Below are 26,119 nucleotides of genomic sequence, written 5' to 3' on the forward strand. Positions count from 1 at the left end.
AAAACTCGATGACTGCTCCATACGGAGCCAGCTCCTGTGTGTGCAACCGTTTTGCCCTCCTCACTTGCTTCTACCAATCACAACAGTGGCTGCTTTAACGTCATTAACGTGTCAGAAAGAGACAGCTCAACTTTCCCTGGCCTGGATAGTTTTTTTGTTTTGTGTGTGTGTCCAAAAAAAGAAAGAGACAATTGTAAAACGTTAATGGGTTATGTCGGGGTCGGCAAACGCCATCTTGGCGAAGTCGGAAGTGAAACACTGTGAGAAGAAAAAAAAAAAACTCCGAAAGCAGCATCCATAGGTTGCAACGATGACGAGAACCGGAGGGCGTTGTTCAAAGGTGTTTTCTCTTTCGCTTATGATTGTCGGCAACATCAAAATGAATGAATGGGCAAATGAGCGACTTCTTGCGGCCAGCGACGAAATATTTGGACTTGTGGAGCGAACGAAAGCGTCGAGCGAGGAGGAGGCGTTACGTGTGGAAGTACTGCGGCTGTGGATTGCAATCCACGCAGCTCATTCACCGCCTTGTCAACACACAAGGTAAGCGGCTGTGCTCATCACCTTTCACGGAAGTGAAGTATTTATTCGGCCACTCCGACAGCTTATATTCACCATCGATGAAAAATGCACCCTTGGAGGAGATTGTTTCAGACGTCATTTTATAGAAATATCTTAATTTGGACTTTTAGATCTTTTACCCCTTTGATTCCAAACAATTATTTTATTTTGGATAGAATATTTTTGTCCAACGAGAAGAGTGGGAGCTGTCTTGTAAATTATACGGCTGGAATGCCACCAGGCAATTCCCTGACTGCATAGCCAGCTCCACGCCTATTACTGTACTGTAAACCGGCGTCCTTACTAAACACCATAACAAGACAATCAAGTTTGGGAATTTGTGACAAGATTCCTACACTGACACACTTTTAGTGTGTTTCTTTTCTGGCATCCCATTTTGCTTTTGATATACACAACAATGAACAAGAACCTCCGTGCATCGAAGCGAAATTTAACTTCCAGTGGTGGGCAAACTCGGTCCTCGAGATTCCAGTCCTGCAGGTTTTGGATGTTTCTTTGCTCCAGCGCAGATGATTCCAATGAAAAGATCGTTATCAGGCTTATGCAGAGGTTGCTGATGAGCTGATCATATATCAGCTGTGTTGGATAAGGGAAACATCCAAAACCTGCAGCTGCAGGACTCCGGCCCTCGAGGACCGAGTTTGCTCATCCCTGACTTTTATAGACCCTTCTGTATATTTTGTGTTGCACACCACACAGTGAAGTAGATCATGCACATGCAGGCATACATGAATACATTTGGATGAAAGGGGTAGACAAACTGTCCTTTATCAACTCTTCAGCTGGGGTGTGTGTGTGTGCGTGAGGGCGTGTGTGGGCGTGGGTGTGTGTGTGTGTGTGTGTTGGGTCCTCAGTGAGTGTTTGACTTCACGAGTGTTTTTGCTTTTTCTTGATATATCACCAATGACAAGACAAAAAAACATAAACATGACAAAACTTACTGCTAGTGCTACATAGGAAGGAGTCGAGCTGCTGTTTATGCTGCTTGCACAATATAAGCAATATTGTTTATTTCCTGTTAATTGAGTGGCAGCTAGCCAAGTAGTTAGCAAGCCAACCTCACAGTTTGGAAGTTTGGTGTTTGAATTTGCACGTTCTACCTGTGTTTTTATACCACATTCTAAAAACATGCACGGTGGGTTAATTAAAGGTCATAAATGTGTGGAAAATGGCCAAACAAAACCGATTATGATTCAGTGCTTGGTTTTGTCCGTAACATGTCAGACAATAGGCATAAATATTGATCACTGAACCTTGTGAGGAATAAGCGGTTCAGAAAATGGATGGATGGATGAGCGGTTTACATTTCCTGTTCAGTTCAATTATAATTTTATGAATGAAATTAAATGTGAAAATTTGTTTTGAATTTAACACAGTTTCCAAGTCAATCACTATCATGGAGTGAATTGTGTTTATTTGTATCCTTTAGTAGTTGTACGGGCAATATTTTTTTTAATATTAGAAAAAGTTACTATATATATATATATTCTCTGTAACGCTTTGGGTGAGAGGTGGAGTACACCTTGGACCGGTCGCCACTTAATCGCAGGACACATACACAACTATTTACTCTTAGGTTCACACGTATGGACATAGTCTTCATTTAACCTATCATGCATGTTTTCAGAATGTGGGAGTCGTACTGTATAGAAAATAATTATTTGATAAACATATAGATATAATTTATACCATAAAGCAGCACTGGATTTATTACAGTAACTTGTGATGGTTACCTTTTGAATGAAGATGCAACAACAATATTCTGTCGTCCATGTACAGTAATTCTACATAATCTGTACATAGACTGTAAATAGCTGCAAAGTTGTTCATTATTTCAGTACCTGACAGTGAACTTTTTTTTCTTCTCCATCTTTGGTTCCACTTAAATGTAGTCTATTCAAAATGGTGAGGTTAAAAATGCCAAACCTGAAACTTGATAGTGGTTGTTAACAAACCTGTTTGTCATTTGCGTTTGTTCTTATTTTCCATCCCGCACATCAAGCTATGCGAGTATGCTTGATAAGGATGAAAATGCCACCATGCTTTTCTGCACCAGTTGTGAGGAAGTATGCCACTACTGATTAATAAAGGATAATAAAAGGTCACCTACTTAAAATATAGGTCACTCCTGGCTGGGTTGCTTTGAAGTTCTCAGCCAATTTCAACAGCCTGAATAAACGGGGAACGTTGTGTGAGTAATGATTGCAAGAGTGCCTCTGGCGGGGCTACAGGATTCAAATCCGCAGTTTCCTAGGTTACACTTTGTGTCCAACTGTTGCGGCAAAGCTAAAATAAATAAATAAATAAATACATTTTAAAAAAGCACAATTTCTCCACTTGTGCCATCAACCTACACCACATTAATACTTCAAATAAAATCCTTTCAATTTGGATCAGATAAGGCAGAATTCATTAGCTGTTAAAAAATGCTGTATGTATGTCTTGTAACATGAATAATAAAAACATTGAGTTGAGCGAGGCAACTTTGCTCAGCAATTTTGATGCTCAGTCACCTTGTGACCATGATGAAGTGTCCTTTAGCAAGATATTGTAACTGAACCGTCTATGTCCAGTTCAAAGTGCTAAAAGAAATTGTTGTTGTACATCACATGTTGCAATGAAGACTCTTTGTGTTCTTTTGAACGCTACTTTCTTTCTTTCTTTCTTTCTTTCTTTCTTTTTTTTTTTTTTTTTTGGAAAGTTACAGAGTGTACTTTCAGCTGTTTTCAAAGGTGCTGGGAATGGGTGCAGCAAGTAGTGCACTTTTTATTTTTTGCCACAATTGCTTTAAGAGTTTAGTTGATCAAACTAAAATTATGGGGGGAAAAATCCGTGCTTATCTGCATTATTAATTATTATTATTATTATTATTATTATTATTATTATTGTTGTTGTTGTTGTTGTTGTTGTTGTTATTGAATAAATTGTACTCATAACTGCTAAGACTTCAATGGTATTTTTTTGCAGCATGTTAAGCGACGTTCTCTTGCATGCTAATTATTTTATTGCGGAAGACATTGTTCTTCTTTTTTTATATCGTGGCAGGAAATGGTCAGTTAGCAGCTCCACATAATCTGCAGAAGTCATCCGAAAGGGGTCTACTCACTCACTCACTCCAGCTCAAAACATCACTCTGCCACCTCCATGCTGATGTTGTTGGGCCATGGTGTGCATTCGACAATCATCCAGAACAGAAAAACTCAAATTCATATGTGAATAAAGTTAAAGTACCACTGATTAAAAGTTTGGCAATTTTAAGCCTGCTCACAATGTATCTCCTTGTGAGATTGGTGGTTAGGGTTGGCCAAAATACGTCTCTCCACCTACAGCAGAGCTAACTAATATGCTGTGCTGTTTTGTGTAAACCTGTCAACAACATGCAGGCTACTCCCCCCACCCCCGTTCTCAGACGAGGAGCGAGAAGCAGCTAGTGTGACGCCGTCGTACTTCCCTCACGACCTCATTCCAGCATGTCCGGCACAAGTTCCACAGCGAGCAGGAGGGCTGAGGATTCGGAACCAGGACCAACCTCCAACAATCAGTCCGGTCCTGATGTTTTCTGCAAGCTGTGCCTCTGCGAGCATCCGCCGCCACTCACCAGGACACTACGCAGCTGCGCCTGCATCTTCTGTACAACTGTAAGTACAACTGAACGTCTTATAGTATCAACGAATACTTTGGCTGGATGTGTTTTTCTTTTCTATTTTTTTTTCTCAGCATTTAGAACCATACAAGAAACATAAGCTGTTGCTTTTCATTTGAACTGTGGTCACGCCAGACAAAGAATTGTGCCACCATGCTATATTTAGATTGATAAAAGTGTGCCCTCTGCTTATACTGTTGTCACAACACACCAGAGTCTGTCAGATTCACTCAACCTGTTTATGATCTCTTATAAACATGGTCGGCTATCACCTTAATAGAGGGACAAAGGTGTACTTCGAAATTGTTTCCTGTCTGGAGTACATAAGCAATTTGAAATGTTGACATTCTTCCCATTTGACAAGCCTTGAAAATGGATTGTTAGTCTATGTCAAGACAATCAATTCAACTTGATACATGGTATACAACTTTGGTATCTGAGTATTTTGTATTGTAACCAGTATAGTTTGGGGAATATTACAGTATGTTGCTTTTTTTTTTTTTTTTTTTTAATACAAGGCAGATGATTAAATCTTACCCAATAACAGACATTTTGCAACATTTTTATTTTGTTCCTCAAATGAAGTCTGCAGTTGTGCAACCCAATGATTACAGTTTCAACTAAGCTTCTATTAATTCATGCTTGAGTAACGTATGACTTGCTGAGGGTTTTAAAAGTGTCCCTGAACTTAAAATATTTTTTAGAAAGGTTTCTTGTTGTATTTGATATAATAGTCAAGGCTCCTGTGATATTTCTTTCCCTCCAGTGTCTGCAGCAGTATGTTGAGCTGGCCATCAAGGAGGGTGGGGGAGCACCCATCACTTGCCCAGACATGGCTTGCAGAAAAACTGGGGTGCTACTTGACTCTGAGGTATGCCGCGACAATAAAAACATGGGAAATGTGTTTCAGCAGTTTGTTCAGACTTTTTTTTATTATTTTTTTTTTATGCTTTTAAACTTGGGAAGAAAACTGTATAATTATATTGTACATTTAATCCCAATTAAAGAACAGTCAAATGCAGTAGTTGACCAGCAGAGGCATGGTCCAATGATGAAGAAACCATCTCATAGGGGCAGCCATTTTGCCACTTGCTGTCACCTAAAGATGACATCACAGTTGACCAACCAGTTGACATCCAGTTGTCAACCAGTTGACATCACAGTTAACCAACCACGGCTCACCTTTTTTCTTAGTTTTCTTAGTTTGATCATGTGACATTTGCAAGCTGAACCGCGATTGGATCATTGGTTGATCCCTGAACAACTGTGATGTCATTTTCATTCGACAGCAAGTGGCAAAATGGCCGCCACTGACATGGTTAAAAGCGGTTACATTTTGCTCTTAGCTCCACTTCCACAAACACAATATTAATCATAATACCGTGTTTAGACTGGTGGGCGCTCATAGAAAATATAATTGAAAAGAAAATCTTTGGGTTGACGTTCTCTATCAAGGGATACTTGACTCATTGAGTCATTTTCAGCAGGAAAAAGTAAGTAGGTAACGACAAGTCATGGCTCAGTTTGCTAACCAAAGGTGAGCAGTGATTGGTCGTTACCTACTTCTTCAGCACAGGTGATGTCATCTTCAGTCGACAGCAAGTGGAAAACATAATTTAGTTTAGTTTAGTTTGTACATGAAAAATGATGAAGTTTTCAAATTCATTCTGGACAAAATATTAACTTTTTAATGGCTCAATACAAGTATCTCTTTAATTAAATACACTGTGACCTACATAGAGTGATTATTTCCAAAGATTACTTTGTTTACAAGTTAAATTCTGCAAAGTCAAATCTAAAAAACATGAACTTCAGTATGAAATAATCCAAAACACATTCCACAACATCTTGCAACTATGTAGTTCAAATATAAACAAGCATATTCTGTGTGTGTTTCCAGATAGCCGACTTGGCCTCTGCTGAGCAGACTAAGCTGTATGAGCGTTTGAAGTTTGAGAGAGGTGAGTACTGTTTGCCTGGCGACAGGCAATGGGCTATTTGAGGTCACACATCAGTTGGAGGCTGCACCAAGTAGCACCACTGAGCTTCACATTCTTGGGTTGTTGTGTTTGGAACGCCTGTTTTTCCAATTCATTTCTTTAAGGAAAATGTATATAAGAGTAAGTGAAGTTTACAAGCTTATTTATGGAAGAAATTAGGACACAAGTGGATATGCAACATAACATTAAGCGTCCGTATAATGTGCTCTCCACAGGAGTGAAACTGGACCCGAGTAAAACCTGGTGCCCGGTGCTTGAATGCCAAGCTGTGTGCGACGTGCCGCTGAGCACTGAAGGCCGGCCCGGTGCTGTGCCATGCCCCACATGTCGCGCAGTCTTTTGCTCCAGCTGCAGAGAACCCTGGCAGGGGAACCATACCTGCCCCGAGCACCAACCCATGATGTCACACACTGGTGAAAGCAGGTCAGTCAGACAAGTGTGGAATTTTGAAGTGTTATGTGTGTGGAATTAAATGAGTGAGGAGTATGCAAAGAACCATTGTCTATTCCAACAGTTGCTTTATCTACATAGAACCACGCTGCTTTATTTTAGCTCACTGAGCTGCGACTCTGTGAGACTGATGTCACTTGAATAATATTGTGATTCCATTGTGTTTGAGCCGAAGGGAGGAGGGCGTGCCCAAAGTCAGACTGCTCGCTGTACAGAAGGCGCTTGTGTACTGCAATGAAGCAGGCCTCTCTCTGCAGTGGCATGAAATAGGAATTCATTTAGCTGATCCAGAACAAATACTTGGACAGTGACAGGGTTTTTATGATACTTTATATAACACGAGAGTAGCCATTCAGCTCCCAACCATTATTTTTAGTACAGAGAGTTTGACAATGTTATGTGCCGGGGTTGGATCCCAAAAACGTAGACACAAATAAGACCTTAACTATTTATTCACATCGATAGGTGTGGAACAAACAAACTTGACTAGACGAGAAACAACGAGAGTTGCACAGAGGAACAGCGGTAATAATCCAACAAAAACTCACACTTCTCAGTCAGTCTTAAATAGACAGCGAATCGATCTGATTGGCTGTGGCTAGACATGTGGGTAACAGGACTGACATGGTATTATCTGATTGTCTGTTGACCAGATAAAGAGATTAAAGATTCTTGACATCACATAGCTAAGCTTCTGACATTATATAGCTTCTTACAAGTTGAAACTAGATGCTGGTTACATCAGTTCAAAACAGACACTTTACCACACGGTCATGACCCAAACATAACCCTTGCATGACCCTAGTCATGACAGACAAAAACTGAAGTCGAGAGCGCATGGATGTCAGGGTCATTCCATGCCAAATCACCCAGAGGATTTTGATTTGAATCAAACTTGCTGCACTTATTTATAGTAATCCCATAACATTAAATATCAACTTTTAGGTTGATCAGAGAAGGGATTTTTATTTAATTTTTGTCCAAAAGTGGCGTGGCCACCTTTCTTTGAGTAATTATAACTCAGGAACTACTTGGTCAATCTTCACAAAACAATCACCGTTGGAAAGGGAATTCCACAAGGAATTATTTAGAAGATTGGTGCATATTTTAATAACCTCTTAACCTTTTCTTTTATTTGACCTTGAAATTGACGTTGACTTTTATGTGACTTTTTCATGAACAGTAATCTCTCACATGTTCTCTAAAACAAATAAACGTTTCAGAGAGGTAATTTTAAGGAGTCAACGTATCCATATCCTCAGATATTCATTGAATATTCCTTCAATATTTGATTCTTCAACGAATATTCAATGATGTGCGAGGGCATGGTTACTTATGGTGGGCCGTCACTGGTGCTGTCATGATTGAATGTTTTTAGAATCGAGTAATCTATCCATTACTCAATCAACTAATCAGGTTCATTTTGATTTTGCATTAAAGTAAATCATAAAAGCATTACCCCTCTGATTATTGTTTGTTAACCAGTGATTGGTGTTTATTTTGTACTTCGTATTCGTATAGTGATTTAAAAAAAAAAAGGGGGGGGGGGGGTTGATGCTCCGATTGACCTAAAATTTGAGATTAAGTGTAAGATTTAGATTTTTTTTTTTTTTTTTTTTTTTTTTGGGAGGGGGTTGATTTAGCAATACTGACCTATTACCAAAATGCTGAGTTTCCTCCTTGTAGAAGCCTTTCCGCTCTCTTCAGTTGTTGCTAATTTTGTGAGTGAAAATTATGCTCAATTGGGTTCGGATCAGGTCAAGTCAAGTCATCTTTATTTATATAGCGCTTTCCAAATAGCCTTCGCTGTCACAAAGCGCTTTACAGAAACACAACAAAACATTAACAGCAAAACAATACAATCACAACAAATCAACATTTTTTTTCATTCCTACTAAATATGCTTTGATATTTGAAGTATTTATGGATGAAAGAGGACATAATCAGGTGATTGGTGTTGGTGATTGCTGCAAATACCAGCATATAATACCCAAAACTTAGCGTAGTTTTGAGTTTTGACACACAACATTTACACAAACAGTTTCTGTAAATGCCTTTTGCTGTACCACTTCTTTATGTTATTAAGTGCTTTGTGTACCAAGCTTAGTAATCGGCTCTATTCACTATTAAGACTTATTAGCAGTGATGAGAAAGTTTATTTTCTATGTGAACTAGTTAAAAGTTCACAAATTCTAAAATGATCTAGTTCAGTGCATAGTTCCTAATACAAAATTTTAAACTAAGTACACAATTACAAAATGACCTAGTTCATAGTTCCTTTTTTTATACAATATTTTGCTGCAAGTCATTATTCTCAAAACACTGGCATTTCCCCATTGCTGCCACCCATTCTGTCCACACTCGTAGACAAGCTGCAACTTTCACCCTATAATCTCAAAAATGTGAGGAAAAACTAGCTTGAATGTGAATGAGGAATGATAACAAAAACATGACTGTAGTCTTTAATGTGTAAGCACAGACACAATCTAAGATCACAAGTTGAACCAGGCTCGGGTAGAAAATTACATAGCTGTCACACACTCTAACTAGATCCCCCTCTCATCGTCAGGTGACTGTAAAACCTTCCTTGCCTCATCAAATCCAAAAGGAAAACACTTCTAATGCCCACAAGGGACACAAACACAAACTTAGTTTACTCTTTGTTGCCTAACAACAACACACCAATTTCCTGAGTCAGGTGCCATCATGCTTTACATTTTGATGATGCATGTGCCACTCTGCTGCAGTGACTCTGAGTCGGCCATCAAACAGTGTCCCATGTGCGGCATCTACATAGAGCGGAATCAAGGTTGCGCACAAATGCTGTGCAAGAGCTGCAAACACACCTTCTGCTGGTACTGCCTGCAGAACCTGGATGTGAGTCTTAAAAAATAAACACCACTTTTTCACATCGGTGTCTCAACATGTGTCTTTTGTAATTGCAGGGTGACATTTTCCTCAGGCATTACGATAAGGGGCCTTGCAGAAACAAACTTGGCCACTCCAGAGCCTCGGTTATGTGGAACCGAACGCAGGTAAGCAGCACAGACAAACACAGTTGTCATTCATGAATGCATGTACAAACAAAGGCTTGCCGGGAAGAGAAAGAGCAAATATTGGAAACAAGAAGTTGAACAGCCCCCCGGTGTCCCTTTATAACACTGATGATACTCTTATACAGGTAAGAAGAACAGAGCACATTCGGTCCAAACTTTACGTTATTTCAAGTGCAATGTTCCCTCGTTTATCACAGTTTCGTCTTTCGTCGCGGATTTTTTACAGCGTGCTTTTTGTTGTTGTTTTACAACGTGCTTTTTGGTTTGTTTATGTTTTTGGTCTTTGGCTGGCCATATCTCCCCAAGCCTACATCCGACCTGGGACATTCAGGCATCCGCGGGTTCATCTCGACAAGACCTTTCCAACGGTGTCTGTCCCGTCGCTCCACGACATTGCATTCCGGAGACAGGAAATATATACTGTGCTGTATAACAATTAAATAAAAAAACAACAACACAATTTTAATGGAAAACAATGACTGTAAATGGAAAAAAGCAGAAATAATAAATGAAAAAACAGTCAGAATCTAAGAATCATACAAAAACGAAAAAAACATATAAATGAAAAAAATATACAGTGCTGTATACAATGTAAATAATAACAAAAAAAATTTAACAAATGGAAAAAAATGAATGTAAATTAAAAAAGAACATATATGATGAATTAAAAAGCATTTATAATAAAGTAAAAATTACGCCAAAACTAAAAAACATATATATTTAACAGGAATTAAAAATAAAAAAATAAAAAAATAAATAATGTGGATTTCCATTATCACGGGTAGTTTTTGGAATGTAACACCCTCAATAAATGAGGAAGTCAACCCTCTCCCAAAATGTTTTGACATGTTCTATGCAACCCCACTAGTCTGAATATTTGTATTCTGGTTAATATTGCGTGAGTGGAATATGAGTTAAGCAGCAAAATCCAGCCATTTTTATCAGGGGGCGGCCATTTTGCCACTTGCTGTCGACTGAAGATGACATCAACGTTGCTCAGGTCTCAGGCAACAACCAATCACAGCGCAGCTTCAGAAAACAGGTAAACTGTGATTCGTCGTTGACTGTGATGTCATCTTCAGTAGACAGTAAGTGGCAAAATGGCCGCCCCCTGAGATGGATAAAAACGGCTGGATTTTGCTTCACAACTGCTATTCCACAAATGTAATGTTAATCAGAATGTCATGTTTGGACTAGTGAGGTCACATATAACTTATTATTGTCAAGAAAAAACTCAGCCACCACACAAGCAGGAAAACTTGATTGCAGTAGAATCAGCGTGTGTGGACAGAACCTGACAAACTCATCTTGGCACAGTTCACGGAATCACTCTCTGAGATGACACCAATGTAACCGATATTGACCAAAAAATGTGTGTGCCACATGTTTAGGATTTGTTGTAAATTCCCATGTACACAATTAGCCCTTCATCAGACATTAATCTGAGATAATCCCACAAATCCCAAAATCTTGCCCTCAATTGATGTCACGTAGTCAACAAAACTATTTGGCGGTGAACTTTTGGTTCCACATGACTGAAGATTTACTGTATCAAAGATCCATCACTTCCTTCAAGTATGAGAAAGATGCAATGTATTCAGTACAGCCCATTTTCCAACGTCAATGAAAGCCCAGGGGCAGAAAGTTTGCAAAGTTGCACAAGTACATCAGTGCAGCTCATCAGCTCGTGATTGAGTTACTTCCTTGCCAAACAGGTTTTAAAACCCGCAAGTCTGCTGTCGTCATGGCGATCACATGCCGTCTAATGAGGTCAATTTGATCACTTGATACTGTCATCCGAGTTTTACTGGAGGTTATCAATTCTGCTTTGATTTGGCTACTGTTTGCTGATGCTTGTGTTGTAATACAGTAGATGCTTTTTGCTGATGTGTATTTTTAGTCACGTTTCCAACACAATGATGTTCCTGCAAACAGGAGTGTTTGTCTTTGGTTTTCCTGGAGGAGCCATACTTTCCTTTCTGTTTGCAAACTGCCCTTTTCCAATAACCGATTACACTGGATTTTCTGCTTATTCTGTTATTGTGGCTCTTACATCAGATCTCTGTTTGGCGCCACAGTCAACATTCTCAAAACAGTCATGAGGTGAAACACACAATACCGCACTAATATGTTGTTTACTGAACCCATGTCAGATTCTCTTTAGTCACGTAGCGCAACTACTATATTGGCTTCAGGGCATTTTGTGTTACAGGTTTCACATAGTAATAACAAAACATTGCTGTTGCATTGGGTGACATTTTATCATCTTAAACATACACATCTAAAAATAGTCCCCAAACAATAAAAAAGAAAGCCGCAATCTCAAATGATACTTTATACGGTGTGAATAACAAGGCCTGTCACGATAATTACTGGATCGATTTATCGTTCAATAAATAAAAAGGATCATTTTTTCCTGACTCGATAAATTTGTTATTTGGTATATTAATATGTGTGTACCATTTTAAGTTTAAATAAATACCTGTCAGTATTCTTCTGTTTGAATTCTTCTGTAGCAAGTCACACTGATGAGCTACTTTTTTAGAACAGACCCATGGACTACTCATGTTGTGCTTGGGGATAACTAGTACACACTGGCGCCATGTTTAAAATCCTTTAGTTACTACTATTATAGCACTCTGCCTGTTTGTTCTCTCTCTCTCGACGTAAAGCTCCACTCCTCCACTTTCAGAATTCGTTGCAATTACGTTGCTTGTGCAAACGGTTAAGGAGTTACGGTGATTTGAAAAACAGGCATATTTTGAGGGTTAAAAAAATAAATAAATAAATAATAATAATAATAATAATGTACAGTAATTGAAAGGGCAAAATGCCACCCTTCCGTCCCTCCCCCTCTGTTCATAAATGCTCACCCCTCCCCTCTATGCTCAGCGAGAAGGTGATTCCGGTTTGTTTCTGCTTGTTTACTTTTTTACTCTGCTAGCATACAGTCATATTGTGCCATGTTTAAACATCCTCTTAAAAAAAGAAAATAGACAATTTCTTGTGATGACCTGCTTTATTTGTTTATGCATTTATTTATGCTTGTATTTATTTACTTTAAATAGATTTTATTCATTATTCTAAATTTCGATGCCAGTGTTGACTGTTCATGAGAATTCAAAGTTAATGGCGCTTAAAAAGGATGTATTTGAAGTATAATGTCTAATATCGTTTTATCGGTAGCATGGAAAATAACATCAACACTGTCATTTATCGTGATAGTTTCTGGGAAACGATATGGTCCTAAAAAAAAAATCATTCAGGCCTAACAATAACAATTTGAACCTTTAAGGTGTGTGACTTGATAATGTGATATTGTAGTGCTGCTATACATTAGATTTTCTTGCCAAGTTGTCAATCTGCCCATTCCTATGTTGGCCTCCAGGTGGTGGGAATCTTGGTTGGGTTGAGCATTGTGATGCTGGTGACCTCTCCACTCCTCTTGCTGGCCTCGCCGTGCATCCTGTGCTGCCTCTGCAAGACCTGCAGGTTGAAGAAGAAGAAAAGAAAGAAGGGCTTCAGTCCGCCAGACTCCTCCACGTAGCAGCTTTCCTGTCGGGCCCTGCAGCAGGCTCAAGCAGCTGCCGGATCGTGGCCATCACCACATGGGATGTGCTGTCTGGTACAAAACCCCCCCAAAAAAGGCCTTGATAGTGACGTCAATAAGTACAGTACACATAATCAGCATTCAGTGGGAATGTTATATACAGTACTCTAAATCACCACTGACTCATGAGCATTTTGCCAGAAGAGTTGCAATAAATCGAAATCTTGCACTCGTGCACTTCAACCAGCTTTTACTGTGTGTACGAAGTGTCAAAATGCACTCAAGTGCCTCACTCTACTGTGCCTAGTGCTGGGTTGCATTTCTTTAGCCTTCTTCTCTTATCTATCGTATGCACATCATTTACAATGTCAATAAGTCACAATTTAACCTGAATGTCAAAAGGAAGACGTAGAAAAGCTAACTGTCCCGTGTGCACCTTATTCTGTTGTAAAACAAGATGGCGCTTCAAAAGAATGTTTTTCACTGGAAATATGTTTTTGTTTCCATGGGGCCTATGCGCCATAAAGCAGCAACCCCCAATATTTTTGCAACATTGACCCGTTTCACGTCAAGTAACTATTTTCATGGAATGGCAGAGAAACAAATTAAAATAAAGACAGAAAATATATATATATATATTATTATTATAATAATATTTTACTCATTCTTGCTAGCTTGTGGGGTTACTTTTTTTTTCTTTTCACATGACCAAGGCAAGCAGTTTGATTTGGCACCGATGCACATATAATTTTCGAAATAAAGGTTTTTTCAGATGCTGATAATCAAAATCTTTATTATTATTATTATTATTATTATTATGGTGGTTGGGTACTGCTGCTTTAAAGAAGCATTCGTATTTGTTGTCTGAAGTAGTTTTTTTTTGTTGACGTTTCTGCATCACACATTTTCTAAAAGTGAAATAAAGACACTCCAATAAATGTTTTTTTTTTTGTCTTGTGCTTATTGGCAGCATTTCTTATGTGATGACTCTTGATAGTGGTTGTTGACAAGAAAACAGATTGCATCGAGACATTTTGTCATCGGGTGTCAGGTTCTTGCATGGATGATGAAAAAATGAATTGAAACCTGTTTTATAGGTCTGAATTCTGTGACGGTGAGGCAGTGAATGTCATGGAGGACTAATGCGATATTGAGATGATGTGTGTGCGGTTTGTAGTGTCAGTTTCAAGAATCAAGGCCGTTTTTTTGTTTTTTAATAGTTGAGTGGGTAGTAGTAGGTCCAGATAGATCCTGCTTACCCACTTGTGGTGAATCCCTACGAATGGTCTTCTAGACCATGTTTGTAAGACCTCTACAAAGATTATGATGTCTCCAATTGGGTGAAATGTTCAAAATGGTAAGATACAGAGGGGTGTGCTTAACAACATAGACTACTAGGGGTGTGAATTGCCTAATACCTGACGATTCGATCCGTATCACGATTCATAGGTCACGATTCGAATCGATACCGATTAATCCCGATATGAATTTACAAGTCGATTGCTGTGACTTTTTTTCTGAAATTTAGACAATACCATTCCTTAAACTTGTACATGCACACTGTAAGATTTGTATGAAAATGAAATTATTTATTGATCTGAAACTTGAGTCAGTGAGCCACTGTATTTAACAAACGGGTTGTAACCTTTTTCATATTTGAACAACATTGAAATAAAATATTAAGGCTTAATGTTCATTACATTCTTCCATGCTTAAGGTGTGAAAGTTAGATCTTTTGCTGAATATTTTTCCATCAAAAAATGATGTTAAAAAATCGATTTGGCTGCCTATTGAATCGATTTGATAATTGTGTGCTGTAGTATCGCGATATATTGCCGAATCGATTTTTTTTAACACCCCTACAGACTACTGTACTGGTATTGTGTTTATCCAAGTTACATAAATGAAATAACGAACACACTTCCCAACTATGTAAGAGATCATCAGGAGTGCCTCGGGACATTATTCAATTCCACTCCATTGCTTAAAAAACAAAGCAAAAACAGGATGATTAAAAATAATTCTCTACCTTTAATGGCAGAAGGCACAATAAACAGTTCTATTTACACAACACATCTTGTTTCCCCTTTTATCAATTTCTCAAAGTATTCTTTTCATCTTTTCAACACACAATTTGGAACTAGTCAACATATTTTCATCTCTATCCTATCTTGCAGGTCCCCGTCTGGCTCATCTGTACAGACCTTTTTATTGAAAAACGTTTGTCCATTTAAATAGCAACGTCAATGATTTACTGGTTTTTACTGATTAATATTAAAAAGGGAAGAAAATGCACATAAAAAGACTTCTCAAAAACAAAACCGAGCGGCTTCTGTTCAAAGTGTTGCTTTTTGGGGCTCTACTGACACCTTGTGGTAATGTACTGAACTGCCTGTTCAGGAAGAAGAAGAACTTCGACAAACTTACAAACTTGCTTATGCAACAGCCTTTATCGTCGTGCTTCAATGGCGTCTGAGAAGGAATTCTTTGCGGGTAAAAACACTTACTTTGTGTGTCTAAGCTAACACGTGTTGAATTTTTTGAATCGTGGCAGTTTTGTGAGAGTGCAAACTCGAAGGCCGAAGCAAAACAACTTTGAATTGTACTTCGGTGGAAAAGCGATTTTGTCTGAGCCAAGTACCAACTCTTGTTTCTCACACAAAAAGTCAGCCCTACATTGCGCAACATGTGTGCAGATATGCGCTTTATTGTTTGCCCGGTAGAGTTTTCGATGTTTCCAAATGCGGACATGAAATCTTGCATATTTTTGTGGAACACAGGCATTCCCAAGATCCCATATGTTTCCAATGCTGGGCCGGGAAATGTCATGTGCTTCAAACACTACAATGCACAGGAGGTATCAGTGCCACACACAACTATCATTTGAGGTGACGTCATAGGTGAATTCGTATTTCCGCTGTGCAGGTCCTTCTGGGGAGGACGATGGAGGACTGGCTGAGATTCTCGATCTGCTACTGGCACACTTTCTGTGGAACTGGTACTGTAACAATTAGTCACCCCAAATAATGACATACGATGCCATAACACCGGGTATGCCTTCATATCAAATATAAAAACGCAATTAAAAATGCAGTTAAAGCTTGGCATTTCCGTTTCAGGCTTTAATATTTTTTACTGCATGCAATGTATTTGTTTTTTAAGAGACCGTGTCATTTGATGTTTGGACTTTAGGTGCCGACCCCTTTGGCTTTCCAACTCTTTTTCGGTCTTGGAACGAAGGCTCTCCCATGGAAGCAGCCAAGAAGAGACTGCAGGCTGCTTTTGAGTTTTTCACCAAGATTGGCGTGAGCAAATTTAAATTTTTATCAAAGTGTGACCTGCACAAATGGATGAAATCCTGCCTTGTTCACTTGTTGACACGTCTGCTTGTTTTCACAGGTGAAGTATTACACATTTCATGACAGGTAACCTGACATGATCTCTGAGGTGGCAGAGCAGATAAACATGGGTGGCAAAATATTATCTGGCTTTATAGAGACATGGCACCCGAGGGCTCCACCCTGGAGGAGTCAAATAAGAATCTGGATGAAATCAGCGATTTAGCTCTCAAGTTGCAGAAGCAGACTGGAGTCAAGGTGCTGTGGGTGACCTGCAACCTATTTGCCCATCCAAGGTCTGTGCAATACGCTTTTGGATAATATTTAGTTCAGTTTAGTGCTGTCTGACCTTGGACAAGCCTTCTAAAGCCTTTGAATTTGCTTAGTTGGATTTTTGTCAGCGTCAAATGAGATGTTCTAGTCAATTTAACAGCTGGTCTGATTGTTTTTCGCAGGTACATGAATGGCGCCGCCACCAACCCAGACTGTCACGTTCTGGCCTATGCTGGTGCTCAAGTCAAGAAGGGACTGGAAGTTGCCAAGAAGTTGGGTGCAGAAAACTTTGGTATGGGAGATAAGCAACTTTGGAACCTTAAATGCTTTGTAACCTTTAAAAGTGAACTTCATTTCTTAAAATGTATACAGCATTTTAGGGTTTTTTTTCGTAAAAAAGCTGTAAACGACAAATGTATCTTCTCTTTTGTCGTCAGTGTTTTGGGGCGGAAGGGAGGGTTTCCTCTCTGTCCATAATACTGACGTTGCTGCAGAACTGAAACATATGGCCAACTTCTTCAAAATGGCTGTCAGTAAGTAAATATACACCTGAAAAAAACTTCATTTGTACACAATCCAATGAACTGCCTTTAGAAAGGTCATCAGTGCTAATCATCTTCTTCTTCCTGGTGGGGCCTAACAAAAAATAAAGAAGCACAGCTCTCTAAATTGTTTCAGATGGCTCAAGTGAAATTGTGTATCTAATGTTAGTTAGCAGTGATGGATGAAGAAGAATGTTTGTCAGTTTTTACATGTGCTTACTATGACCAGAGTACAAAGAGAAGATTGGGTTGAAGTGCCAGTTTTTGATTGAGCCAAAACCAAAGGAGCCCTGCAAACACCAATATGACTACGGTAAGCTGTTCAACTATCGAGCGTTCCATCCTCCAAGTTTTGCAATTTGACGAGCCGTCACTTTTTTTGTTCTGCAAGCCAAAATTTGAATTATTATTATTATTATTATCACTTTGTTATTTTTATTCTTTTATTGTTATTTTTATTATTACATTGTTCCCTCGTTTATCACAGATGCGATGAGCGTCCTGGGCTTCCTCAAGCATTACGGCCTGGAAAGCCACTTCAAGTTGAACATCGAACCCAACCACACCACCTTGGCGGGACACTCGTACGAGCACGACGTCGTCCTGGCCTCTGCGTGAGACACCGCAACGCGCGCATCATCTTCCACGTGGTCACACCTCAGCCTGGCGAAGCTAACGACTTCTCATCTTCGCAGCTTTGGCATGCTGGGATCAGTCGACGCCAACACGGGTTCCCCTGACCTCGGCTGGGACACGGACCAGTTCCCCATGGACATCAGAAACACAACGTTGGTCATGAAGGTGACGCTTTCCGTGACATTTGGAACGTTTGTATGTCAAACGTCCGTGAAGTGTCATCTCTCCTCCAGACCGTCATTGAACAAGGCGGCCTGCAGCCCGGCGGCCTGAACTTCGACGCAAAGGTGCGCAGAGAGTCCACCGACCCGGAGGACGTCTTCATCGCTCACATCGGAGCGATGGATGCGTTTGCGCGAGGACTCAGGAATGCCGTTGCCATCCTCGAAGATGGGCTTCTCGCAAACATGCTCAAGGCATGGATGGACGGACTCGTGTTTTTATGAAAAACGCCAGCCGTGCGGTTTTGACGTTTCTAACTGGCGGTGGATTGTTTGCACAGGAGCGCTACTCAAGCTTCAGCCAAGGCATCGGACTGAAAGTGGAAGAAGGTTCTGCTACTTTGGAGGACATGGAGGTAAAAGTACATACCTCAATTATCTTTACTATATTCTTCAAGAAATTTGTGAAAACACTATTTAAAACAAAATGTTTATGTAAATGTTTTATTTCAGGCTTTTATCCAGCAGAATGGTGAGCCGAAATCGACATCAGGGAAGCAAGAAAAATATGAATCCATCTTTAATTATTATGTGAAATAATAGATTAATTCCTGCCCATGGAAAAGAGATAATGAAATGAGCATGTTAATTCCACTGCTCAAACCTCACAGAGCACATTCAACTAATTGTAGCATGTAATTATCTTGTTTATAATTGTAAGACAGTCTTGGGTGTGATGCAGAACATTAAAAGCACATTAAATGTTCTTTTATTGTTGTTTATTCACTACTAGCTCAGCTAATGTTATGAAACAGTTGCAAAAACACATTTGTTCACAAATACCAGTGTATACATGTGGTCAGATTACATCTCATCACATCATTTTTCACTTTTTCATGAATATCCACTGTTGCCTGCTCTATTAATATGTTAAGTATGATGTACAAAATAAAACGTGCAATAAAACTGAGTAATACTCATTGCTCAATGAATGAATGAATCATTATTTCCAGCAGGTGGTGCTGTTTCTTTTCAACATGTATGTTATATATAATACAGAGCGTGTTTTGTTTTCTTCACTTTTATTCAGCTGATTACAATATGTGGGTTTATTGTATAATTTAAATTTAAGATAATCTGACAAAATTCAAATTAAATTGACGTACTTTACACACCTTCTAATTTTGAACTTTTGGGTCAAGTTGATGTCAATAAACCTCTGCCATTTTTCAACTCTAAATCCAATAAAATACCGTACTTATAGAACAACTAAAAATGTGTATTTCCCCATCTCAGGCAACTTTTTTTGTCCTTGTTTATTGTACTGAAACTGTCATTTGAGTAGCTAGAGCGATAGAGGAGTGATGTGTCCTGTAATGTAGAATCCTCATGTAAGTGAACGCTTGTGAGAATGGCAGCTTTTGAAGTTATTGTTTCGTGGATTAATGCTGCAATATACTTTGAGTTCATTGGGACGCAAATGGCATCCATTCGGCGAGTGGCCCTTGTTCGACGTCTTCCTATTGATCCAATCTCCTCTGCGGTTAACTTCCAACACTTTTGAGTCTCTCTGGTAGTTTGCTGTAATAGTGAACGTCATAAAATTGCACCTTTCTGACATCACATCATACTATTCGCCCTGGCAGTTGGCGATCCAATCAGCGTGCGCGTGGACCGTTTACTTTCCCCCTGTACTCCAATCATCACATAGCGTGAGCTCTGCTCACCGGTGCGTCTCATCTGATTGGAGGGCTGGGAAAGTTCTGGTGGAAGTAGCCAATCCGAAGAGGCAGCGTCTCGCTCATTGTCATCTGATATTCAGCATCCCTCGATTTGGCAAGCTAATACGAATTAACATGAGTTACGAAAGTGGCGATTTATGTTGGAGCACCTTTATTCAACAATGGATGAAGATTAATTCGTCTCCCAATTCAGTCGGTAGTTAGCGTCACGGCCCCAATATTATTATTATTTTTTAATCAAATCGTTCTTCACTTTTGTTTGTTTGTTTTTATTTATTTATTATAAACTCCGAGATGTGGACTTTTTTGGGACTAGCCAGCTTCACTTATCTGTACAAAAAATCCGGAGCTGTTTGGACGTTGGCTCAGAGAGAGCTTCTGACAGCCCTCGTTTTATTTCTGTCCGTTGGACTGCTGTTGTCTTATTTCAGATACTTCCATGGCCACAAGCTCAGAATCTCTCAGGTGTTAAGTTCACCTTTGAGCCTCTTGTCCCTTTTGCCTGTCGTCAACCATCTCATCCCGAAAAGTTCGTCACAGACTCGTCACAATGCGGGCAACACGTGTCAAAAGGTAAGAATGTACCCCAAGAGAGGGATGTTCACGTGTTCAAAAATTGTTTTATATCGCACTACAAACGATTTGGTTGTTTATGTGTATGGGTGCAGACATGTAACGTTTATTTCTGAAGTACATACTGAATCTTAATATAAAAGTGCTGTGTAGCTATCTGAATAAAAGAGCACATTTGATCACTGAAAAAATATACAGATTTCATCAGCTCTGGCCTGGTATAAAACCATGATTAAAAAAACAAAAAAAACCCAATTATCATTTATTCTTTTATTGGAAAATGAGTGGTGATCATGCACATTTAACAGATGTTGTGAAATTGTATTCCGCCTTGAACGATAAATTCAAATACAGATTTAATGTACTTCAAATTCCAATTTTGTGTTGTTTTTGTAAATCGCAAACATAGGCCACTCTTCTTTTTATGGCTTGTGAAAGCTTGGTACAATTTTTCTACTAAAGGATAATAACCAAATTATGTATTGTAGTAGGCATGTAAAGAACAACAATATTAAATAAGGGATTGCAATTGTAATTGGCAGCCAAGCCACACATCTTGTCTGTAGACAAACGCAGTAGAGCTCAGCTTCTGGCTAGCGCTGTAATGTCTCTATTTAATTTCCCCGATAGAGCCCAAGAAGAAGGCAACAAGTGGCTAGTGCATCTTCCACATCCTCCTCACAAGTTGGCACGTCCGTCGGGCTCGGGACAGATGCTGAGCCAGATGTGGTGATAGTCGGGGCCGGCGTCCTGGGATCGGCAATGGCGGCCGTACTGGCGCGGGACTGTCGACGGGTGACGGTGGTGGAGAGGGACCTGAAGGAGCCCGACAGGATCGTGGGCGAGCTGCTTCAACCTGGAGGCTATCGAGCGCTCCAAGAACTCGGCCTGGAAGGTCAGTGACTTCCAAGTGCTTGATACGCAGCGACAAGCATGAGACCACTAACTTCATTTTCAAGGCTTTTTTGTTTTTGTTTTTGCAGTGTACAGTATGTAACGATATCCAAACATCACGATACGAATCACAATATGAAGCGCACGATTCGATAGTTATCACGATATTGTGGGGAAGTTGCCGATATTTAACAAAAGTCACAATATTGTAACAAAAAAGAAAAAAAAAGACACCATATATAAAAGCACAATATTGTGCTTTTGCACATAACAGTAATGCATATAAACTACCTACAGTCTCTAATAACAATATCGAGGCGCTTACTTGTTTATGCACGCAAACATTGAGCTCCTCCACATATTGACCTGGTTCACAGGCATATTACATTCCACTTCATCTGATTTCAGATTTTAAACATAAAAGGGCCAAAACATCCCTAATAAAAATTAAATTGCACTCCAAAAAATGGCCACCAGAGGGTGCTAGAACTGCAAAAATGGAAATCAACCTGACTTTTTAACAGATGTTTTCCTTTTAAATATCGCGAACATGAAAACAACTGTGGCAGTTTTGATATCACGATATCATGATATTGCCCTTATCGTCACATCCCTAGTGTACACCGAACTCAGATACCGGTCATTTGTCATTTGTACGCATTGTGTTATTCTGTAAAGGGTCTTGATAACTTCACCTTCTTGGAAAAAAGTAGGACTGGACCTAGATTGCAGACAAATATTTGTGTCTGTTAAAGGGATACTTGACTCTTATATCCATTTTCAGCTTTAAAAAGTTAATATTTTGGCTATAATTTATAACTTCTAACTTCATTATTTTTTATGTACAATACCTTTTAAAATACATTTTGCCACTTGCTGTCGACTGAAAATGTCATCAGGTTCTCAGAGCTCAGATAATGACCAATCACGGCTCACTTGTTTTCTGGGTTTGGTCATGTGACGTTTGCAAACTGAGCTATGATTGGTCGGTATCCGCCTGAGCACACGTGATGTCATTTTCAGGTGACAGCAAGTGGCAAAATGTGTTTTTGTAAAGGTATTAATTTTACATGAAAAATGAAGTTTTTAAATAAATTATAAACAAAACATTAGCTCCTTACCTTTAAAAATGGTGAAATGATTCAAGTATCCCTTTAGCTATATTAGTTGATGTAAACTTGACAAATGACATAATTCCCTACAATTGATTTTACTTGCCTGATCTGTCCTTGTGGTGAACTAATCTAGTTGTGGTCGTTTTCCTCCGCACGAAGTAAAGGAGGAAACAACAAGAGGAAAATAATAACAAAGAAATGTAGAAAAAAACATTACATTACTGAAGGTGCCGCAACTACAGTAAACATACCAATCTACCTGAAAAACCGGTACAAAAGGATATAAAAACATGCCATATGGATGACTTTGAATCATTACAGTATTCTAATGACCAGTCCCTATACACATTTAATAATAGCAATCAATCAATTATTTACCATTTCTCATTTCATAATGCGTTATTCATCTGAACTGAAAGTAAGTGCGACATCTCCACTCTCATCAGGTTCTGTGGAGGGTCTCGACGCCCATGTGGTGAATGGTTATGTGATCCATGACATGGAGAGCAGCACAGAGGTGGAGATCCCCTACCCTCAGCAAGAGGAGAATGTCCAGTGCGGACGTGCCTTCCATCATGGGCGATTCATCATGGGCCTACGGAAGGCCGCCCGTGCTGAGCCCAAGTAAGTACAGACAGTAGACGCCTCAGGAAAATGCAAATGTCAGCAATTCATATACAATCATTTGCGCATTTACGCCCCCTAGTGTCACCTTTATAGAAGGCATCGTGACCAGCTTGGAGGAAGTGGATGGCTGTGTAACTGGAATTCAGTACAAAGATAAACACAGCGGGGACATTAAGGTGAGAAATGGAAATAGTATGTATGTATTTTTGAAATTTGAGTGTGAAGTTGCTGATGAGGATGAGGACTTCTTACAGGAAGTGCGTGCAGCCTTGACAGTGGTGGCAGACGGATGTTTCTCCAAATTCAGGAAGAGTCTTGTATCTGGGAAAGCTCACGTTTCTTCTCACTTTGTTGGATGCCTCATGAAGGTGACGTTCTTTTATTTGTACACAAGCCTCCCCAACACACACGTGCACACACAACAACATGAACACGTGACTTTATTTATCTAACGATTGGCTTGTACTTGATAGGACTGCCCCCAGTTTAAAGCCAACCATGCGGAATTGGTGTTGGCCAACCCCAGCCCGGTGCTCGTCTATCAAATCTCCTCCAGCCACACCCGAGTGCTTGTGGATGTAAGGGGGGAGATGCCACGCAACCTTCCGCAGTATTTGGCCGAGAAAGTATACCCTCAACTGCCAGGTAATGGCGAGACATGCATCTTTTTACACAAGATCAAATGCCGGCTAAAATGAAAATCCACACTAACATGTAATCATCAGTGACCCACTTCCTCAAAGTATTTTGAAGTTTGATTGAAAAGACACAATAGGAACATACAACAAAAGTGGGAATAACACAGCTCATTTAATTAAATGGTCATGTTGAAAATCTTTAATTCACTGAAAACAGGAAGTGAAAACAACAAACACCATCTTAGTTTTAGTTTACACATTCTTGAACTAAAATTTGTTTGCAAATATCAGCCACAACTGTTTTGATACTGCAGCAAAATCATTAATATATGTAAGAAAAACAATAATGGCCCTAAAATGGAACCTTGTGGCGCCTCACTTTGTATCAAACACCTCTCAGAAGTAAATAATTACTAAGCCACTTCAGAGCATGGCTATGAAATTCATATCTATGCATTTTTGTAAGTAAAATGTCATGATTGACAGCATCAAATGCTTTTGAAAGATCCCCCCCAAAAAATACCACATGCAAACTCTATTCTCTTAGGCAGTATAAAGCTTGTCAACTCTGTGTCAGAGGGCTATGTGGGCAGAATGATTTTTGTGGAATCCATACTGCTGTTCATAAAATAATTTATACATCAACTCCAACTCCTGTTTATTTCATGCTCCTCAGGGACAGGTTTAACCCGACATTAGATTTTCTCTCTCTAATCACATAATTTTCCACAATTACTATTTTTCTTCTTTTGCTTCAACTTGAACTGCAAGAATTTCGTTTTTGTGTCCTTACCTGATGTGAAGCCAACATAATTATTGTGTAAGGGAATATGTTTACGTCTTCATGTTCTGCAAGGCACATTCAAAGCTTTTTATCTGAAATATCAGAGGTGCACTATGAAAGCTGCGCTAATGTTCAGCGGTCCATCTGAAATGTTGGCGGTGGGTCACCTTAACGTATTGATCGGGCACTTTTAGACATCTGGCACATGCACTCAACTTTGTGGCAAGGTGGCTGACTGATCTCTGTCCACCTTTGCCTCTCTTCAGAGCATTTAAAAGAACCTTTTATGGAGGCGCTACAGAACGATCGTGTCAGGTCCATGCCTGCCAGCTTCCTCCCTCCCTCTCCTGTCAACAAGCCAGGTAGAGACTCATATGGAAGCTGTTCATTTCTCACACAGAGATGAAAAAAGGCCTCAAGATTTTGACACAGTACTGTAGTACCTTTCCTGGCCGTGTTGCATGCTTGTTGCTAGGCAGAGTTCATATGTCTTTAGTTTGATACGTGTTGCATTTTTGTGGTCTGCAGGCGTGTTGCTACTGGGCGACGCATACAACATGAGGCACCCCCTGACTGGAGGAGGGATGAGCGTGGCCCTCAATGACGTCCGTATATGGAGGAGCCTGCTGCGGAACATTCCGGACCTGTTCGATGACAAAGCCGTGCTACAGGTGACAGCAGATGCCGCAATTGCCAATCAGCATTTTTTTGTTTAACCCCAAGTCAATAACCACCTAATAGGCAAAGAAAAAATTCCACTGGGAGCGCAAGTCATCACATTCTTTTGTGGTGAACGTGTTGGCACAGGCCCTGTACGAGCTGTTTGCAGCCACAGATGGTGAGTGTCTGGATCCGACAAACATTGTTGTTAGCTTGCAAATATATGCAAAGAAAAGAAATGTGTCATTTTGCTGTGTTTTGATCAGAGTCACTGCATGAGCTGAGGAAAGCCTGCTTTCAGTACTTCAAACTTGGAGGAGAGTGCATCGCTGGACCAGTTGGACTTCTCTCAGTGTATGTACACAAAGTTTATACTTCTATGCCGTTACATAATAATCACATCATTTATTTTCCAGCTTGTCACCCAAACCAATGATCCTGATTGGGCATTTCTTCGCTGTGGCCTTGTACGCAATCTACTTCAACTTCAAGTGTGAGTCTTGGAGGACCAAGCACAGAGCTTTATGGAAAAGCGGAGCGATCCTCTTCCGAGCCTGCACCGTCATGTTCCCGCTCATCTATTCGGAGCTCAAGCACCTGGTGTACTAAAGGAGCACTTCGTTGGTGCACAGAGACAAGACCAAGTGTCGATAATGAGCACAATTTTCCAAAAATGTGGTGCTCAGCGCACAGCTTCACATTGGACACTTTTAGTTTGTGAATTTATCCCATCATGACTTTGCCTTAAGAACCACATTACTTTTTCATGTGGAGTTTGTTGTGTCTCCCCATTGATCACGTGCCATCCTGAACATTTTCTCCCCCTGAAATTAAACACTTATTTTCTAAGAGACG

At 39.7% G+C, this 26,119-nt stretch overlaps 3 protein-coding genes across 3 annotated transcripts; all 3 read left to right on the forward strand.

Annotated features, from left to right (window-relative positions):
• Positions 1–164: 164 nt before the first annotated feature.
• rnf144b (ring finger protein 144B) lies at positions 165–14,223 on the forward strand. The gene is made up of 8 exons (XM_077527214.1): positions 165–543; positions 3,966–4,220; positions 4,992–5,096; positions 6,126–6,186; positions 6,441–6,648; positions 9,423–9,552; positions 9,621–9,710; positions 13,120–14,223. Exons 2-8 carry the CDS (start codon positions 4,053–4,055, stop codon positions 13,276–13,278), a joined length of 921 nt encoding a protein of 306 aa, XP_077383340.1. The 5' UTR covers positions 165–543; positions 3,966–4,052; the 3' UTR covers positions 13,279–14,223.
• Positions 14,224–15,654: 1,431 nt separating this feature from the next.
• On the forward strand, positions 15,655–19,223 carry LOC144022247 (uncharacterized). Its single transcript, XM_077526907.1, has 14 exons — positions 15,655–15,774; positions 16,062–16,138; positions 16,207–16,279; positions 16,474–16,586; positions 16,681–16,706; positions 16,778–16,915; positions 17,075–17,184; positions 17,330–17,425; positions 17,664–17,747; positions 17,922–18,048; positions 18,130–18,235; positions 18,304–18,486; positions 18,573–18,647; positions 18,745–19,223. Exons 1-14 carry the CDS (start codon positions 15,747–15,749, stop codon positions 18,829–18,831), a joined length of 1,323 nt encoding a protein of 440 aa, XP_077383033.1. The 5' UTR covers positions 15,655–15,746; the 3' UTR covers positions 18,832–19,223.
• Positions 19,224–20,051: 828 nt separating this feature from the next.
• sqlea (squalene epoxidase a) lies at positions 20,052–26,119 on the forward strand. The gene is made up of 11 exons (XM_077528173.1): positions 20,052–20,546; positions 21,177–21,441; positions 23,002–23,179; positions 23,262–23,358; positions 23,437–23,550; positions 23,656–23,827; positions 24,871–24,966; positions 25,133–25,275; positions 25,346–25,442; positions 25,531–25,618; positions 25,681–26,119. Exons 1-11 carry the CDS (start codon positions 20,268–20,270, stop codon positions 25,871–25,873), a joined length of 1,722 nt encoding a protein of 573 aa, XP_077384299.1. The 5' UTR covers positions 20,052–20,267; the 3' UTR covers positions 25,874–26,119.

Source organism: Festucalex cinctus, chromosome 7 (genome assembly GCF_051991245.1).
Source record: "Festucalex cinctus isolate MCC-2025b chromosome 7, RoL_Fcin_1.0, whole genome shotgun sequence".
Taxonomy (NCBI): domain Eukaryota; kingdom Metazoa; phylum Chordata; class Actinopteri; order Syngnathiformes; family Syngnathidae; genus Festucalex; species Festucalex cinctus.